General features: G+C 42.6%; 1 protein-coding gene across 1 annotated transcript; it reads left to right on the forward strand.

The window, feature by feature from the left end:
• Positions 1–79: 79 nt before the first annotated feature.
• On the forward strand, positions 80–17,841 carry Nrsn1 (neurensin 1). Its single transcript, XM_004847613.4, has 4 exons — positions 80–262; positions 2,048–2,116; positions 7,257–7,454; positions 16,099–17,841. Exons 3-4 carry the CDS (start codon positions 7,266–7,268, stop codon positions 16,495–16,497), a joined length of 588 nt encoding a protein of 195 aa, XP_004847670.1. The 5' UTR covers positions 80–262; positions 2,048–2,116; positions 7,257–7,265; the 3' UTR covers positions 16,498–17,841.
• The last annotated feature ends 1,502 nt before the right edge of the window (positions 17,842–19,343 follow it).

Genomic DNA, 19,343 nt, shown 5'->3' on the forward strand with positions numbered 1-19,343 from the left:
GGGCACCGCCCACCCCAGGCCCCGCCCATTCACCGCCCTGCCGCCACGCAGGCCCCTCCCCTTCGGTGGCGGCGGCGGCGGCGGCGGCGGCGGCGGCGGCGGCGGCGGAGGGGGCACGTGGGTACCGCTGTCAATCACGCGCGGGCTGGGCTCCGCGGGGCGCGAGCGGTGGAGGCGGCGGCGGCAGCGATGGGACCCCGGCGAGAGATCTGCGGCTAGGCTGGCTGCACTTGCTCCACGGGTCAGGGGATCGGAGGGGCAGGTAAACCACGCTCAGCCCAGGGCGCTTCCGGGCTCCAGGTCTTTCCCCAGCTCTCCAGATAGCCCTCTCCTCCCTTCCTTCTTTGCCTTTCTTTCCTCCCTCCTCACGCACAAATATTCCTCTCTCTCTCTCTCTCTCTCTCTCTCTCTCTCTCTCTCTCTCTCTCTCTCTCTCTCTCTCTCTGTCTCTCATTTATTATATGCACATAAACCTCTGCAAAAACCGTACTCATTGCAAATCCGTGAAAACATATAAATTAGGGGTAGCTCACCCCATGCTTTGGTGGTTCGTGTTACGTAAGAATTAGGGTGTTGTACGTCTAAAAACTTAAGACTTTCCTTCCTGGGAGACAAGAAAGTTGTTATGTTAGGTAAAAATAAGATAGAAAGTATATTTGAGGTGTGCAAAGCTGGTTTGACATTTCTCAGACTGAATCGAACCCCCACTCGGCCTCCCCAATTCGTACCATGTCTGAAGTTTTTTGAGTGTTTGGATCTCAGGATCTACCGCTTTGTGTTGTGAGAAAGGGTCGTTGGGTAGGGGTCAGACCAAGGTTGGTGACCTCAGAGAACACAGCCAGAGTGGAATAGACAAGGTTTGCTTAATTGGTTCCTGGGTCTGAGCAGATATGTGTTCGGCACCTTGGAGAGCTCTCTGGGCTCCAGACAGGCCCGCGCTGCTAGCTGAAGGCTTGAGTGCAATCAGTTCCTTCAGACAAAACCGGGAAGGCGACAGTTAAAAGAAGGGACATGTAATTATTGAAAGAGACAGAGAAGGGCAGAGACAGGGACAGGGGCTGGAAGAAAGGGAAAGAGAAAGACCAGAGACAGGAGAAGGTGGTAAATGTAGTGATCTAGAGTTGACTTACTTTCCTCTGCTTATCCAGACCCAATATTCTAATATATTATTTTCCCATCTGCTCACATATCACATAAATTTTGAGGACAAGACTAGGTCTTGAAGAAGGCTTAGGTCTGCTTTCTATAGAATGACCCTGGACATGCTGAAAACAGTGTGTTTGGTCTCTGGTAGGCCAACTTATCCTGAGACATTGGGTTCTGCAAAAGAATGTCCACCAGAAAGAATTTGTAAAGATCTCTCTCTCCCTCCCTCCCTCCCTCTCCCCCCCCCAGACATTTTATTTCACAAGACTAGAATAATGTAGGAAGCTATAGCTGCCAATGGCTTCTTAATTAAATTTTGCACGGGCACCTGCTTTTCTTAGCCAGATGGAAAGTAAAATGATCATGATAGGAAGAAAATGGATATAGGAGTAAAATTGAGTCTAATGAGTAAATTGTCCAAAGAGCCTTACTAAAGACATAACACATGTAAATATCCAAAACCACATTGACTATAGAACTCATTTATTTTACAATATAATGGAACACACCCCATAAAAATCAATTCTCAAATATATAGAAAGCTAATATCTATTTAGATTTTGTAGAATACAAATGGATTGGTCTAGTTAGTATGATTAACTGCATGGGTTCTGGTTATATCGAAGTGAGAATATCATTTATATGGTGTGTTGTAGCTTAGAAAGCTCTTTTGATGTATGTTGTCTCATTTACTCTACAAATTATCATGGAAGCCATTGGAAGGTTATGAAATATCAGTTAGACTTGTTTTTTAATTTTTTTAAAAAAGCTTCTCTACCCTTGAACAAAACACTGTCAGTGTTTTGTCAACATTAAATGCTTTTTTATAATATCTATAACTAGCTTGTGAAGTTTAGATTTTGATCTGAAGCACATCTGCAGAATTTTTTTTCTTAAATAGGATTGAAGAATGTGCTGCTGAAAAGAAAAGTTAAAAAGTAAACAACAGCAAAGGACAAGGCCTTCAAAGGTAAGACTCAACCTTACCATTTGTAGATACATAAGCAACACTGGTTTGCTTGTAGATAAAGAGGTTTAAAAAGAGAATATGGGTTCTTTTTCTCTTCTCATTTTGGCTTTGGACTTTATGTATGTTAGTAAAAATATATATCTTGAAGAAGTAAAGTAATTGATAATGAGTAAGATAATTACACATCATTACTATGCTTTTACAAATTAAAGATAACTATTCACTAACTTAGAGAGTATTTTTTTAAATCTCATACTACAGAACTATGATCACTACAACTGTTCTAGAAAAATAAAATGTCTCTGAAATGACCCACTGGTAGAAACACATTTCAAGTTTGAAGGTCAGGCCAATATGATTCCAGAATGCCTGACGGAGAAGTGAAAAGGCCATTAGCAGGCTCTTGTGTCTTCCCGTGTCCACTGTGGACCCAGTGGAGCCTTTTAAGTGCAATGGCCCTTTGGTTTGGACTTAGATAAGTGGTCTAAATGGCCCACGTGCCTGTACCTTGTGTTTTGCAGTGCTGGGCCTGTGGGAAAGTGGCCCTAATGGGAACTTCACTCTCATTATCTCAGAATTATTTTGAGGGAGAGAAAAGCAGTACGAAAAATTGAAGAATATTTCAGAGTCAATAAATAGAACAAGGCCTGGGCCTGGCCTCACAACTGACTCATACATAGAGCCCTGGGAAAACACTCATTCTTTCTGTGCCTCAATTTGCTGCCTCTCTTCTCTCAAGGAGACCACAAGGACAAATAATGTAATGTTGGTGGTGTTCTTAGAGTCTCATGAGGCGTACATCTTCTGTTTTCATGGCTATGAGCATTTTTACAATAAACACAAAATAACTGCATATACTGTATTCAGCTGAGGTTCAGATTTCTAGCAAATTGACACTATAGCATATTGGTACACATAGTGATCACAGTAGCACACATATGGATTTGTTTGCCTGATAAAGCAATTGTTCAAGGGACTCTCCACATCTCTCTCCTGCTGTGAATGCCTCCTTCTGATCCCCATTTCAGTGCATTTGTATCTTCTTGAGTGTGTCTCCTAATCCAAGGGTCAATTGAAGGCACCCTACGTCCCCACTCAACTTTGTAACCACTGTCTCCCCAGTGCTTTAAATGAAGCTGCAGTTTAAAGGAAAGTGTAAGGTACTAGTTAGGTTAGTTACTTAAAATTAAGTATTTATATTAAGAATGTTTGTATACTGTTTGTTTAACACATTACTTTAGTATTTGTTGCCCAAAATAGTAACACCTGGGATCATACATATTCCTAGACATATAGTTATTTGGAATTCATTTCTTTGTAGAGATTGTCCCACACATCATTAATGCTTTTAAAAAACACTGAAAGAAGGAAGAGCTTTTTAAAAAATTGATGTACTACTCAGGCCATCAACTACATCATCACCTGTAAGACTGGGCCAGGAAGTTTCAGAGTTCTGGAGATTAGAGATGAACAAGATAGAACAAGTTCCTGCCCTTATGGAGCTTTTAGTCTATCATGTATATGGTCTGTTAGACCACAAACAAGCTCCTCTTAGCGTATCAGGTAGTAACAAATGCTATGAAAGGAAGCAGATATGGACAAGAGGATAGAGAGCAGTAGAGCACTGATATTTATATATACTAATTGCAGAAAACCTCTCAGAAGAATTTAGGAGGAGAGCTACAATATGATGTTCTCCTTCCAGGGGTCTCTGGAATACAAAAGGCATGCTGTGTTGCTAAGGATTGAATATTCATTAAATGTACTACTGTGCATGCAAGTGAGATAGTTGCTATAGGCAGATAATAAAAAGAAATTATGGATGGACCCTCCTTTAACAGCTTCTAGAATGACCTTCCTAGAGTATGAAAACCGCTTTCTCTTCATAGGGACCAGAACACCCCACATGGATATTGCTTGTGCTCTGCCTTGATGCCAGGTCCACAGGGAGGATGCACCAGACTCCAGGAAGCAGCTATAAAATATGTGCCAATATGGACTAACTTAAATACATCTAGGAAATGCTAGTCACCCTCCAGGTCATGTATCTCCTAGAATGTTAAGGTCTTTCCTAAAGGACGCAATCTGCTAAAATCTGCCCTTATCTACAGTCATGGATTTGCCATTACTGGTATTGTTGCTGCTACCCAGCCATTAAAACACAGCTTCCAAACTCTAGTGAAACCTGCTCAGTAAGAAAATGCTGGGCCATGCTGAAAAGCCTTTGCCTGACCTTCCTCATATGTCTCAATCCTAGTTCACTGTGAACCATTTAAGAATTTCCCTCCTTTTAAAGAGACTTTATGAAGTGATCTCATGTTTCCTCTTGACAACACCAGAGGTGGCAGATTACCAAGTACATTCCAAATAAGTATCATATTCTCTGAATTGGGACAAAAAGTTTCTGGATTCTCTAAAGTCTTGTAACTGTCCAAAACCATTATTCTACTGTGTTATAAAACTCATGTTCTTAAAAGTGGTCATTTTCCTCTAGGAGTGAATCACAACTAATTATATCTTTGAGAAGATGTATGAATCCTCTCAGATTCCTAGGGGCTACTATTTTAGGTAACACAAATGATACTGAAGTAATATGTTTAAGCACTATATGAACATTCAATCCCTGTGATAGCAAGTAACTACCCTAACTAGTACGTTATAAGTCCCTTTCAGCTGAAGCTTCATACATACTGGAATTTACTAAGAGTTTGGAAAGGTCAGTCAATGAGGGTACAGAAGGAGGTAGGAAATCAGTTGTTCATCCAACATAAAGTAACTGACTCATTCTGTAGTTTTGTAGCCAAAAATATCCTAGAAAACTACATTGGAAAGCAATTAGAGGTCAATCTGGTCCAATCATCTTATTTTAAGGACAATGTAACCATAGCCCAAAGAGATTAATGAGCTTGTCTGCAGTCTCATGAATGTAAGTTGCAGATTAGGAACTGGCAGTCGCGTCCATTCAGTGCTCTGTGCATTAGCCAAAGGCAGGCCGAGCTCTCATTCCTGCTTGCACCCCTGGAGGAGAAAGGAAGGCTCTTTGAGATTCCTCTTCCGAAATGTACCCAACATCATAAATCCCATTCTGACTTAGAGTACAGGCTCAGGCTCAAAAACATTTGTTTGTGATATTTTCTATGTCTTCTTTATTTTACCCACATCTTTTTAAATAAAGTGGAACTACTAACTTTCAACTTATAAACCAAAAGAGCAAAATGCCACCTACGCAGGGACTGAACACCACATGTCAGTGGTCCTGCTCTGCATCAGAGCTCAGGAAGGAAGCTAGAGGAAGCTAGAGGTCAGTGCTGAGGGAAGATAATTCCCACTGTTGCTTTGAGGGATGTTTTTATCCCTATTTCTGTTCTTTTTTCATGTTAAAGTCTCTGAGGCTTTATAGAAAACCTGATATATATATATATATATATATGTATATATGTATATATAGATATGTATATAGATATGTATATAGATATATGTATATAGATATATGGGTTGGTTCTGACTATGTAAGTATATGATTCAGTCCTTGTTCCTGCTTATTATATTAATTGTCATCTTTCACATCCTGCCTGACTTACAGCTCACAGCATAACCTTTAAGAAGATGATTTTTCTATGCCTCAGTTTCCTCAGTGACAAAGCAGAATTAGTAACACTAAGGGCAGCTCTCCTTAAGTGAATTTCTTATTAGAATATCTTGAAGATGCCTTTAAATTATTCCACTTACATATCACTGGTAGTAAATAGGTTCTTATTAATCATCTTCATTGTATAAGCATTAAATGGAAAGTACTGAAGAGCTCATCCTAGCACTCAAGATAAGAAAATGAGGTAACATTCTTTTGATCTGTCAGACATTGCTGTTCTAATCACCCAAAGTACATCCTAAAATTTTGATTTGTTGTGAAATAATATTCTTCTGAATGTTTAAAAGTTTTTGTAAAAAGTGCTTTGCCTCTCCTTCTCTCTCTTCCCGAGTGATTTCTCTAGATGGCAGCTGTGTCTGGGGGAAGAAGGCACAGGTACCCAGTGTAGCACTGACTAGCAGCTAAAAGGAGGGGGCCGTTGGTCAACATCAGTACCACCGGCGCGCATCATTTTTCTGACATTAGACCATATTGTCTTGAATTTGACCACCTTTCTAACTATTTGTAGCTGCAGATACACATTTATGAAATGTTCTTATGGGTTCTGTGTGTGCCCATGGGACAGGGCAAGTCTGACTGTGTTTGTCCCATAATTCTGTTCAACCAAACTAAATGACCACACTGAGATATTTGACAGAATCATAGATCAGTGTTTTCTCTTATTGACAAACATCCCTAGTTTGTTTCTTATTTAAGTAATTGGAAACATTGAATATGTTTCTGTTGGCCTGGATTGTAGCACAATACAGATTCAGAAAACAAAGAATAAAAAGGATAACTGAGAACTCCTTTCTCACCAATATTACTGCCCCTTGCTAATTCCTTCTTTTTTAATCATGAATTATTAAATTAAATCCATAAATGCTCTCTCCATAGCATCCTCACCACCCACATGGACAGATGATAACTAAGATACATATGCTGCTAGAATTAGTGAAGTGTAAATTATTGGCCTGGCCATTTGTGATTAGTAAAGCATGAAGTGTAAGTTGCTCAGCAGTTTTTAAATACAGCATCTGTACAACTTGACAATGAGTTAAAATGTTAGAGGAAGATACATGAGATCTGAACGCAAATCTCAAACTGCTAAGAATAATTCCATGTAGATTTCACAAGGGAACATGATCAAAAATCTGAGAGGAGAGTCCAAGGTAAGTTCCAGCTGCAGCAAGTGGAAATGTCTGCCTGAGCCTTTAGCATGTAAGTGTAAAAACTACTAGATTCTAAGAAAGTAAAGATTTTTTGTCAAGGCAATGAAAGTCTCAGCTCCTTTTCTGCCATCTCTCATGAGCCTCATGCTTATAGTTTTGCATAATTTAAGTACCCTGTGCTGTTGTATTCATTTACAGAGAACCAGCGAAGTGTCTTTTCTCTTAAAAGCACTGTTCAAGCAGGCTACCAGGACTTAGCCTGGTTTTCCCACCTTAATATGTTTTCTGATGCTGGGTCCAGTCCCCAAGGGGTTCAGCTATGTGGATGTTTTCTTTTCAGCTGAGAAGAATGAGTTCTTGCAGCAACATCTGTGGGTCCAAGCAAGCACAGGCGCCCACAGAGGGTGGGTTCCAGCGCTATGGCGTGCGGTCCTACCTGCACCAGTTCTATGAAGACTGTACGGCCTCTATCTGGGAGTATGAGGATGATTTCCAGATCCAGAGATCACCTAACAGGTGGAGCTCAGTATTCTGGAAGGTGAGGAAAAAGTGTATGTTTGACTCTGGCAGTGGAAAAAAAAATGGACATGGTAAATACTGCTGCTATAGAGAACCGAGTGGTTTGGTACTGTGTGTGTCACTCATGGTGACTCTACGTGCATCTTTCTTCCCTTAGGAAAAGAGAAGCTAAATTGTGGGCCAAAGAAAGCCTCTCCACACAATGTAGTTGGTGCTGAGCAAGTTAAACACAAGTAGGCACAATTGCCATGATAATTATTATTATTGCTAAGGTTGTTTGTGTGCCACTAAATTCACTGTGAAACCACCCATAGGCAAACATATTCTCTCAGCCTATTCTTTCAGCTTACCTTACAGGCTTGGTAGGTATCATTTGACAAACTGCTGCAGCAGTTATTATAAAGAAATAATTGGGTATTAGAGATAGCAAATGCTAAGATATGATAGAGTAGTCAGAATACCAGCTCTGTGTTCTGAGATTCTAAGGTGTCACACTAAACAGTGGATTCAGTCTGTTAACAGATGGTACCGGGCCAGGGATTTAGCTCAGTGGTTCTGCCACCTGCCTTGCAAGCGCAAGGTCCCGAGTTCGATCCCTGGTACAAAAAAAAGAAACAGATGGTACCAAGCTCTGTGTGCCACAGAGCTTAAATTGCTGGAGATTAAAATGGTAAATAGGAGAAGAAAATGTCCTTGCCTTCGTGGGCCTCACAACCTGTCCTGGGCAACCGCCATAAACACATAAAGTCAAATAAATAAACAAACAAACAGATAAAGTCCACAATGGAAGATCAGATAGTGTCAAGTGCTATAAAGAGAAATCCGCCGGAATAAGAGGACAGAGAATGATAGACTGATGTTTGGATATGCTGAGGGTAGAAAGCCCTTCACAGGAGATGGAATCTGAACACATGCCAGGAGGAGCAGAAGGAACAGACCCTAAAGTTGTCTGGCTGACGGTCATTCTAGGCTGGGAAAATAGCAAGTCCGAAAGCTCTCAAGAGGATGAGGTAGAGATCCAGTCTGGGTGGAGTGGAGTAAGAAAAGAGAGAAGCAATGAATTCAGAAAAATGCCTACCAGGGCACAAGTGATTTCTGTAGAGTCTCATAGACTGCAGTGAAGACTTGAGCTTTTACCTCAGCAAACATGTGAAGCCACCCAAAGATAAGAAGAGCAAGAGCAACACTACTACAAGATCCTTCTGGCTACGGTGCAGAAAATAGATTGCAGAAAGGCAAAAGTCAAAGCAGCCAGATTAATTCAGAGGCTGTTGAAGTACCCAGGAAGAGATCATGGTGGCTTAGATTAGGGTGGTATTAGTGGAGAGGGGGGAAAGTAGTCCAGTTTACCATAAAGTTTGAGGGCAAAGTTGTCAGGATGTCCTAATTCTCTAGGTTTGGAACATGAGAGAAAGAGGAGTCAGCCATGAGTGCAGACTTTCAGCCGGAGCCATATAATGAATAGTGTTGTGGTTTCCTAGGGTGGAGAGGAGTGAGCCCAGGAGAAAGCAGGAGTGTGACTTTGGCTGGGCTCATTGGAGATGCCTATTAGATGTAGTGCTCTCTAGAGGCCAGTAAATGTATCGCTTTGCAGCTCACAGAGTAGAAGCTACTGACGCCTGGAATGTGTCAGACTAGTTGAGACCATCTAGGAAGAGAGTTTGGACAAAGGGGATTATATGTCCTTTATCCTTAAATGCTATGGTCGCTGACATACAGAATATTGTGCGCATTCAGGTAGATCCAAAATTCTGGTGGTTATGTGATTGTGAAGCTGTGAAACCCATCAAATAATGCATAGTTATGAAATTCTCAGTAAATCACCAGTTTTCCAATTCAGATTTTAATGTTTTCTCCACCCTATTTTACACAAATAAGACTCAAAAGTATTTATTCCCTATAGTACCAGACCTGCTTCAGAAAAAAAACTGTCCAAAGTCTGTGCCCTCATAGAGATTACACTCCAGAAAAAACTAAGCCTTGATCCATATCCTACTCATTAACTGCAAGCAGCGTAGTGTCAAACTGAGTAATCTAAGGATTGACTGCCTTGGAGACCTTGTCTCTACCAAGGAAATAAACTGACGTTTCTTGGCTTCCTCCTGGAGATTATGTGCGTATTCGTTCCCATGGGTTTATGATATGCTTTGTACCAACAGAGAGAAAGGAACCAGTTTTGCATGTTTCTATTATGATCCTTTTTAATGTTTTGGCTTTCATTTCAAAATGCATCTGTACATGGTTAGAGTTACTTGTGCTCTTTTCCACTGTGGCCTTGTGCTAGGGGTCTTTGGTCTGTCCCTGGGGACAGTGCTCACAACACTTCGATAGGACTCGGCCCTTGAACTCTTGAGCAAAGGGCCACATAGAGGGCCTTGATGAGAACAGAGACTGGAATCAAATGGGCTGGAGTTACACTGATTCTCTATCACATGGTTCTACGAAACACCTATCTCACAGTGCTGTTCTTTCTATTAGGTTTAACCGTTCACCATGTACTACAGAATACAAGATATATTCTTCACCTCTAAATAAGATATAAACCTTGACGTGAAGGGGTTCACAGTAAAATAGGGGAAGTGAACAGAGACACAGATTATTACAATGCGATACGCTGAATCCTTTCCTAAAAATAGTCAGAGTACTTACTGGGAGCCCAGGGATTGAGGGAGAGGGAGGAGTGTGTGTCTGGTGCAGGCTGAAGAGGAAGTGGTTTTCAGAGGAGACCTTATGAGCACAAGCATGAATTGATTCCCAGGAGAAAGGAATGCCTTGCCAGCTGAAGATGCTGAATAAGAGAGCCTGGCACACTGGGGGACTTCAGACAGTGCCATACAGCTGCAGTAACTGTTCACAGGTTCTGGAAGAGGTCAGAGATGGACTAGAAACACACACAAGAGCCAGGTCACACAGGGACTTTGAAAAGCCCTGGAATAGAAATGGCTTCAGAACTCTCAACTTGAGTACAGTGAGGATAAAGATAATAATAAATTTGAACTTTCCTCAAGGCTTGAGGGAATGCCTCATAGTCTGGTGTCAACACACACACACACACACACACACACACACACACACACACACACACAGAATGTCTACTATCTCAACTTCCGATTTATCCCAATGCCTACAACTGCTTTCATCTCCAAAACTCCATGGAATTTGGTCCCATCTGCCACTCATTGCTGCTACCTGAGATCAAACAGGCTGGTGTGGATGGGGTGTTTTTCTTTTCTTTTCTTTTCTTTGCACCTGACGTTGACTAAGGCCATTCCCGCTTGACTGTCTGTGCAGCAAACAGCCTCATCCTACAGGTACCAAACCAGGCTTCTCACTCCCAGCCCTTCTTTCCTCACCTCAGCATCAGCCTCCCCCTTTCCTTCCCTTCACCCCATCTCAGAAGTGGCTCAGAGCAGCTGAGGAAGACTGTTAAGAAGAAAAACCATGGGGGTAATCTTCATTTTTTGTTTTTGTTTTGTTGTGGTTTGGTGTAGTTTGTTTGGTTTGGCTTGGTTTGGTTTGGTTTGATTTGGTTTGTTTGGTTTTACAGTACTAAAGATTGAACCCAAAGCCTTCATAGTGAACTATAGCCCTGGCCCTTTTTAATTTTTTTTTTTTTTAAAATAGAGTCTCACTAAGTTGCTAATTTTCCCAGGCTTGGTTTGAACTTGCAATCCTCCTTCCTCGTCTTCCCAGAGTGCTGAGATAAAGTGATGTGCCACCATCCCCAGCCTATCTCTGTATTTAAAAGTTTTCTCAGGTGACACTTGAAGAAAGGTCTGAGAAGTTTGGGAGCCTAGGATGCTGAGCAGTGAGGGACCTAGACTGGATATATGGTTTGTGTCACTAAAGGAGTGAGGTGGAGGAGAAGAAAAATCTAAGAGAAGCTTAGGAGGTAGAATCAGTAAGATTTAGTGATCTGTTCCCTGTGAATGTGAGGAGAGACTAGGAGGGTGAATGGGAGGAACATGGAGAGATACCGAAGGGCTCTAGGATCCCATTTTGAATATTCAGGTTTAAGGAGTCTTTGGGACATCTTTCTGTTGATCCCCCTATTCCCTGACAGATATGTAGCCTAGAACGCAGAACAGCAGGCCAGGCTGCAGTTGGAGACTGGGAATCATTGGTAAAAGTAGGTGTCGAAGCCACAGCCCCAGGTGACACCTGGACAGAAGGGGTCTCTGTGAGGTGGAAGAGCTGATGGGAGATGCCACTACCCAGACTGGGGAACTGAGTCAGGTGTGGGGCAGGACTCAGACCTTAGCCCTCATAAAACTCATTGCCACCACTGCAGATCTGCAAAGAAGTCATGAGCAGCCAGCAGGGCTGATGCAGATGCATCCAGTCTTCATTCTCAAGGCGCTTTCCTCGAATAACCTCCAAGCCAGATGGCTCCTATTCCAGTTCCACCCAGCCTGTCCCCACAGGCAGCTCTTCCCTTCCTTGCTAATTCCTGCTTCCAACAGTCATTACTGCTCTCCTCTGCCAGAACAGCTGTGCCTGCTGCTGCCGGCTTTGCTTAGCCTGCTGGAGTCAGCTCATTCCCAGACCCCACCAGCCCACTGAGGACCAGAAGAGAGAGGTTGGTCCAAATAATAGCCATCTCTGCTGGTAGCCCCACCAGCAGGATTTCAGAAACCTGAGTTCTCTTCCCTACCCAATCCTTGTTTGCGTGAGCAGGGACTGAGTTTTCATGTACCCTCTGCCCAAGCCAGGAGAGACCTCAGAAGTCACAGCCCCAACACTGTCCCTCCAGCTGCTTTGGGGGTTGTCATGTCCTGGCATGGTCCTTCTCTCTCACCATTCGGGTTGACCACACTACAGCATTCCAGCCCCCTGACATGGCCCTGAGCAGAGAGCTCCTTTGCTCTCTTAGCCCCTTACATGATCTCCCTGGTGTAGTTTTATTTACTCTCTCAATTTAAAAGAGCCCTCCTCCTCTTAGGCCCAAGACTACTTCAACTTAGTACAGTATCTGAAGATAATTTTTCAGATACTGAAGGGAGTCACTCCCCAAGTCTTTATTCCTTCCACCATTCCAACATGGTACCAGGATTAAGCTGGTGCATCCTGACTGCCCTGCTCACCTCCACGATGGGCTCAGGAAGGTTCAGAAGCAGCCTCCTTGTATCTGGCACTTCATGTCTACCAACTGGAGCTCTCCCTGGCTGCTTTAAGAGACTTAGAGTCCCTCTGTGGGTACATTGTCTGGAGGTCCCTCTGAGACTTGAGTTCAGAGTCAGTGTCCACTGCACTGCCTCCCTCTTCCTGGGATTCTCTGATGGAAAAAGGAAAAGCAAGCTGGCTCCAAGGGCCCGGCTGCCTCCAGTTCTCAAAGTGAGCAGGAGTCCTACCATCTGCAAGCCCTGTTTGCCTCTTAGCTTCTAAGTCAATTCCAAGAGTGGATTCACATGCAATGTGAAGCTCAGCTAAAGAGAGGACTCCACTGAGAATCAGTCACCCGGCTCCACATCCAGCAGTCTGGGCCTGGGTCTGTGGCTCAAGAGGATTTATAGCACTTTGGGCCAGAAAGAGAGCTGTGGGGAGCAAAGACAAAAGCCAGGGTTGGGAGCACGTTCTTCATATGCTCTTTGGAAGCTCAGGTATTAAGATGAGTTGCATTCTGCTGCCCTCGGTGCTGAGAATTAGTGCCAGCTCTTGAGGCGGAAGGTAATTTAGCAACATAGGAAGCATGTCACCATGTATATTTAAGTTAATTTAGTTTGCTCCTTCAGTTTTCCAATGTGAGTCATTTTCAAGCAGTTATAAATAATAGTTAGCTTCAGAAGGTGAATTTACTCTCCACTATTTTTAGAAAATGCAGAAAGCAATCCACAACGTTATACAACCTGACTTTCCTACAGCACTAATCTTATTTAGAACAATTTCTGCTTTTTTAGAAGACACTGTATTGACTCTGTTTTTCAGTTTCTTTACAATATTACACAAAAGGAGATTTGTCTGTATATTTACATTTCAAAACTCCTTTTGAAATTACAATAAAATTAATAAAGAAATACGCAAAATAGTAATTGGCAGGGTACATTGGGTAGAAGAAAAGTGGGAGGTGGAGTTTGACAGACCAGAAGTAGAATTTGCTTATACTACCTGCTAACTATGCAACCTTGAACAGTGCTCCTTTGACCAAATAAACCTGTTTTTAATAGATGAAATGAGAATAAAAATACTACCTCTCATAAGATGCTTGTAAAGATTAGGGGGCCAGGGATTTAGTTCAGTGGTTCCGGCGCCTGCCTCACAAGTGCAAGGTCCCGAGTTCGATCCCCAGTACCAAAAAAAAAAAAGATGCTTGTAAAGATTGAATGAAACTATACTTAGCTCTATACCCAGGTTGAAGTAGATACCCAATAATACCAGTTCCCTTCCCTAAGGAGATGGATTTATCAATGCATTTTCCTTCTATTGTCCAAACTCCCTTTATTAATATATTACTTCTAAAATTTACTAAATAAGTACATACACTTTAAATATTCAAGATTAAATGGTGTTATGAGTTTGGTTATTTTTCCAGCCTTGTTATTCTACCAATAATTAGGTACAAGAGGAAATGAAAAATTTTGTTTAAGAAATAAATAACTATATTAAATATTCTTTGTTCCAGATGCCGAGCAATTGTTTTAATGCTGTTGCTAGTGCAGCATAAGAGTTTTACAAGGGATGTATTTCCAAGTAATAATAATAACTATTTATTAAAATTCATCAATTAGCCAAATGCAGAGCTAAGTGTTTTCACACATGGCCTTTTTTTAATGCTTACAACAACTCTCTGGGCTAGGTATGATTACCATTTGTCATTTTACACATGGGAAAATCAATGATTACAGCATTTCAGCAACTTTCATGATTCAAGCACTAAGTAGCTGTGCTAGACTCCAAGACTGAATCTATTCTTCCAAACATACACATTCCAACCATCAAATAGTGCATCACTTCCCATCTCTAGTGTGTTCACTTCAATAAAATTTTACCTAATGCAGTTTATCTTCCATCTGCTATTCCTAACATTGGGTAGGAGTAGCATCTGCATTAGTGCACCTCACATAGCTACAAGGGAGAGAAGTCAGAACCTGGGGCTGAAGCCAGCTCCCCAGCTGCTAGTGCTACCTTGGCAACTTGCCAGCCATGCGTCTTGGGCCTGGTGACTTACCTTCTATAGGTAAGGACATCTCCTATACATACAAAGTGTGGTTGAAAGATACAGTGAATTTTAAGTTTTCAACATTCAATTAAGTAAAAGACACATTGCCATTAATCCCCCTCAAAATACCCTCTCATTTTGAACACACTTATCCCATTGTTCTTGTCCCTTCTGAAGCAGCTCTGGAAGGCCTCTTTCATGAGTCTCTTTAGTTGCCTGTTGTGGCTGCTGCAATGTCCTGAATTGATTCAAAACATTGACCTTCCATGGTCATTCTGACTGTAGAAAAGATCCAGAAGTCATATGGTGCCAGATACGGTGAATACGGTAGATAAAGACATCCCATAATATTTTTACGAGCTTACTTTTCTATTGGATGACACTCAGCAGCAGCATTCACCATATTTTTGCTCATACTTCATAAAGACATGAAAAAGATTTCCAGAACTACTTCAGAAAGTAGCAAGAATGATGGGATAAATATGTTTGAAGAAGTATGTTGGAAGGGATTAATGGCAATGTGTCTTTTACCATACTAAATTTTAATTTTAACTTAAGTACTCACCATGTTTTTTGATCACACATCATAAGAATATGTCCTTCATGTCCAGTGATAAACTGACCAATATGGTTCCTTCCTTGCTTACTCAGGAACTGAGTCAGTAGCAATAAGAATTGCCAGTGTCCTCCCACCAGAACCACCAGGGACATATCTACTTATTGCACATATCTATGTGTGAAACAGATTGATTTTATTACTCATTGCAGTGAGAGATTGTGATACCTTAAGGGCCCAGGAGAGAGAAAGAGTGAGAAAGGACAGATTATAGAATGAGGTTTTGCTTAAGTAACTTGAAGAAGGATCTAAGGACATGAGAGTTCATTCTGGATTTTCAGGGTCAAGTCTATGATTGGGTATTTAATTATGTCTTATATGCAGGGAAAGCCAACTGTTGCAACATAAAAGCTACAGTGGCTAGAGCAGAAGCAGTTACTGGCATTAGCCAGGAGAGCAGGTGTTTGGTATTTTGTGACTTGCACACTAATCCTGTTTTGGATATGCTAGACAAGATCATGCAGTAGCCTTGACTTGTCTCCATGCTGGTCACAGAATGAGCTTGTCTGAGCTGATGTTCTGTGAGACTAGCCTGACAGAAGAACAGCAGGGCTCCTGAGGCTCTGAGGCAGCTTTGAACAACATGCAGCCCCAGGGACTGTATCAGGCCAGCTTCTGGCCATCAGAGCTGCTGTTCTTGTCCCTACGATCAATGAGGAAATGGCAGCAAAGGAAAGTTTGTCCCCCAAAAAACATGGTACCAACCAGAAACACTCAAGATCCCATGCTGCAGCTTCTAGTTGGTGTTAAGATCCACTTTCTCTTTTAACTAGAAAATGAAGTAGGTTTTTCACAGAGATTTGGGGTGACTGGGGACATTCCTACCCTTGTGGCTGCTGGGACGGCTGAGCCTCACTTATCCATCTCGCTTCTGTCGTCCTCTTCCTCTAGGTCGGACTCATCTCAGGTACAATCTTTGTGATTCTCGGACTGACTGTTCTGGCAGTGGGCTTTCTTGTGCCCCCCAAAATTGAAGCCTTTGGCGAAGCAGATTTTGTGGTAGTCGACTCGCATGCTGTGCGGTTTAACAGCGCCCTCGACATGTGTAAGCTGGCGGGGGCCGTGCTGTTCTGCATCGGGGGCACGTCCATGGCGGGGTGCCTGCTGATGTCAGTGTTTGCCAAAAGCTACTCCAAAGAAGAGAAATTCCTTCAGCAAAAGTTTAAAGAGCGAATCGCAGATATTAAAGCCCACACTCAGCCCATTAGTAAAGCTCTGGGCCCAGGGGAGACAAAGATTCCGGTCACTTTGTCCAAGGTTCAAAATGTCCAGCCTCTGTCGGCAACCTGAAGCCTTCCCCGCCCCTGTTGTCCCCCTTATGGCTCACACACCTTGGGAAAAGGAGCGCTGGTTTCCGAGATGACAAGGATTGGACAGTGGCCCACCTTGGGCTGTTTGCCAAGGGGCTTGGAGTGCGGGAGGGAGCTTATACGTGCTTGCTACAGGTGATTTGGTGACAGCAGTGTCACCGTGTCACCATCACCTGTCTGCGGGCATCCAGCGGCTTCAAGCAGATGCTCTCTGCCTGCCTCGAGCCCCCCTGGAGTCTTCTTTTGGTTGTCGTGACCTTGGCTGATTCTCCGTGTTGTCTAAAGTGTTCAACCTTTCAGACAGGCTAACGTGGTCCATTTTGTTTTCTGATAGTTGGTTTTTCTACTCCCTCCTGCGTGGTGCTGTCTCCTACCTGTGTCTCTCTGTGTATAAGATATTGTCATGTGTTCATAGAAACCTGAAGTTGCCTGATTTTGACTTGAACATTAGTCTTTTACTTACATCTTACCATGAAGTTCCAGAGATGAAACACAAATGTATCCGTGTTCTCCATAAATCTTAGTGTTTTCTCCAGATTCTTTTTTTCTCATTTAAAAAGCTAAAATTGCCAACCTTAGAATTTTGGTGAGAAAAACTAATATTGGAAGTGTATGCTTATGCAATGCCCGGAAGCACTGGATTTAAAAACCCAAGAAATTTGAATTCCTACTACTAACTAGCTGTGTGATTTGCAAGAATCATTTGGCTTCCTTCCTACGCCTCTTTCCCCATGTGTATAGTGGGAGTCTAGGGACCTGTCCTCTGCCCTATGTCCTCGAGTCTCTGCAGCAAGGAGGTTTATTATCTTGTGGCTGTCCCCACGATGGGTTTTTTCAGAACTGGACTCCTGGAAATCACTGAGTTTGCAATTTTCACACTGCGGACCCTGGAATGTCCAACCCCAGCAGTTTATACAATGCTATCATATTTTTATAAAGACAACAGCAAGCATCCTCACGTAAGAAACCCCTAGTGATATGAACCTGAAAAGAAAGTTTTGTTCTTGAAGGTGTTTTATTCTCCAGCAAGAAGCCCCTCTCACACCATGCACTTTGATTAATCTGTGGAATTAAATTAGGCTGATGAAAATGAAAGGAATGATGACCTTGGTGTCCTGTGAGGATATGTGCCACCTTAGAGTTCTGTCTTTTCTTTTCCCCCTTCCTTAATCGGATAAATAAAACATGCGAATGAGACAAACCTGAAGTTCATGGTCATCTGTCACCATGGCTGTTTTCCCTCCAAAGTGTAATTTTCCATCCTGAGAATGAATACACTCTGATGTTCCCTGGATAAATGGAGAATAAATAAAGCAATTGGTGACTCTGTGTGTTTATTTTGCACTGTCCAGCACAGTATGGGGGACAAATCAGCATCCCACAAGGGCATGTGGCTGGGTTTTGGAGAAACTGGTCCAGTTTCCTTGGGTTCCCCGCTCTCTGTGGAAAGACTGATGTCATTTCAATCTTCAAAGCCTGCAGCCTTGTGTACCACACTTGATAAGTCTCCAGCTGGCTACTGGCCTGTGTACCAGTGAATCTTGGAGAATGCACCTTGAGTTTTTAAAACCTGCAGAATGAAAAATAATGGCTGGTGCAACCTGAGAACCTCAGGCAGAGAGTGATCATAGGCCTGGATTCTCAGAGGTTAGTGCTCCCACACAGTTGAACAGCTTTCAAGCATTGCATCGGACTAAGGCTTGCACTGAAATCATCAGGATCAAAGCAACACAATTGCATGCTGGGAATGGGGTTGGGAGGGGCACAACTGGACAAGATTAGAAAACATGGTATCTGGGTTCACATCCCCATAAGTGCCCGACATGGACATGAGCCTCAGATGACATGGCCCTGAACAGCAAGAAGTCCCCAAGCCAACATGGATCCATTGATCCTCCACCACCACTGGCCAAGGCTCCTCCTGCAAAGGCCTGCAGCTTCACAGGGCCAAATGCTGCCCCTTTATGCAGATCCATGTGGCCAGAAAACCATCCCCATATAGGACAGAAGTTGCCTTTCTAACCTCTCCATATAGTGGACAAAATCCCATAATTCAAAGTTACTTACAAATCTAACCTCTCTTTCATATGGCCGTCTGCCCCACACCCACCCCGCTCCCATCCCTACCTATTTTGTCATTCAATTTTTTCACTCTGCTACCTTTCTGTTTCTCTTTTTCAGGGAGACATTTGGTAAGTAGAGCCCCCTCCCCAAGGTGTAAAATTGAATACGTTAGGGATTCCCTGCCTTCTCTGATGCTACACATAGCACCTGCTGCCAGGACACTGACTTCTAAGTGAAATAAATCAGACACACAAGCTTCAGTAGCATATGGCTTCTCTTATATAAGAAACCCAAAATATAAATGAATAAAAGAGCAAAATAAAAGACAGACATAGGTAATAGGAAACAAGGAGATCTCATGCAAATGGGAAAGAGATCAAGAGATGAAGGCAGGAGGAAAAAGGGTCATAAAAAGAATTCAGATGTGTTGTGTATACCAACTCCCCACAATGAATATAATCATTATGTCCCACAAATATCCACTAATAAAAATAATAAAATAAAAGAATAGTGATCTCAGAGGCCGTGAGAGCAGTAAATTCGTGTCCTTCCCCCCATCCCCCTCTGGCTTGGTTCCCACATACTTGCCCCGTATCCCACATCCCAGTCAAACTCAATTTTTCTCCTCTCCCCAGCTGTGCCTGCACTTCTGTGTCACTCTGTCCCCAGTCACAATGCTTATTCTCCCAGCAACAACCATCTGTTCCTTGTCTGGCTTTGAATGAATCATTCAAGGCTGAATGGAGAAATAGCAGCAATAGG

The sequence above is a fragment of the Heterocephalus glaber genome, unplaced genomic scaffold (genome assembly GCF_053883595.1).
Source record: "Heterocephalus glaber isolate CG9 unplaced genomic scaffold, H.glaber_assembly_v1.0 deba00001472, whole genome shotgun sequence".
NCBI lineage: Eukaryota > Metazoa > Chordata > Mammalia > Rodentia > Bathyergidae > Heterocephalus > Heterocephalus glaber.

Bases quoted from the DNA above. Each gene is read 5' to 3' on its own strand.
- Nrsn1 (XM_004847613.4), top strand. From the start codon at position 7,266: ATGAGTTCTTGCAGCAACATCTGTGGGTCCAAGCAAGCACAGGCGCCC. The intron at 7,455-16,098 runs GTGAGGAAAAAG...CTCTTCCTCTAG, and splicing joins GGAGCTCAGTATTCTGGAAG to GTCGGACTCATCTCAGGTAC.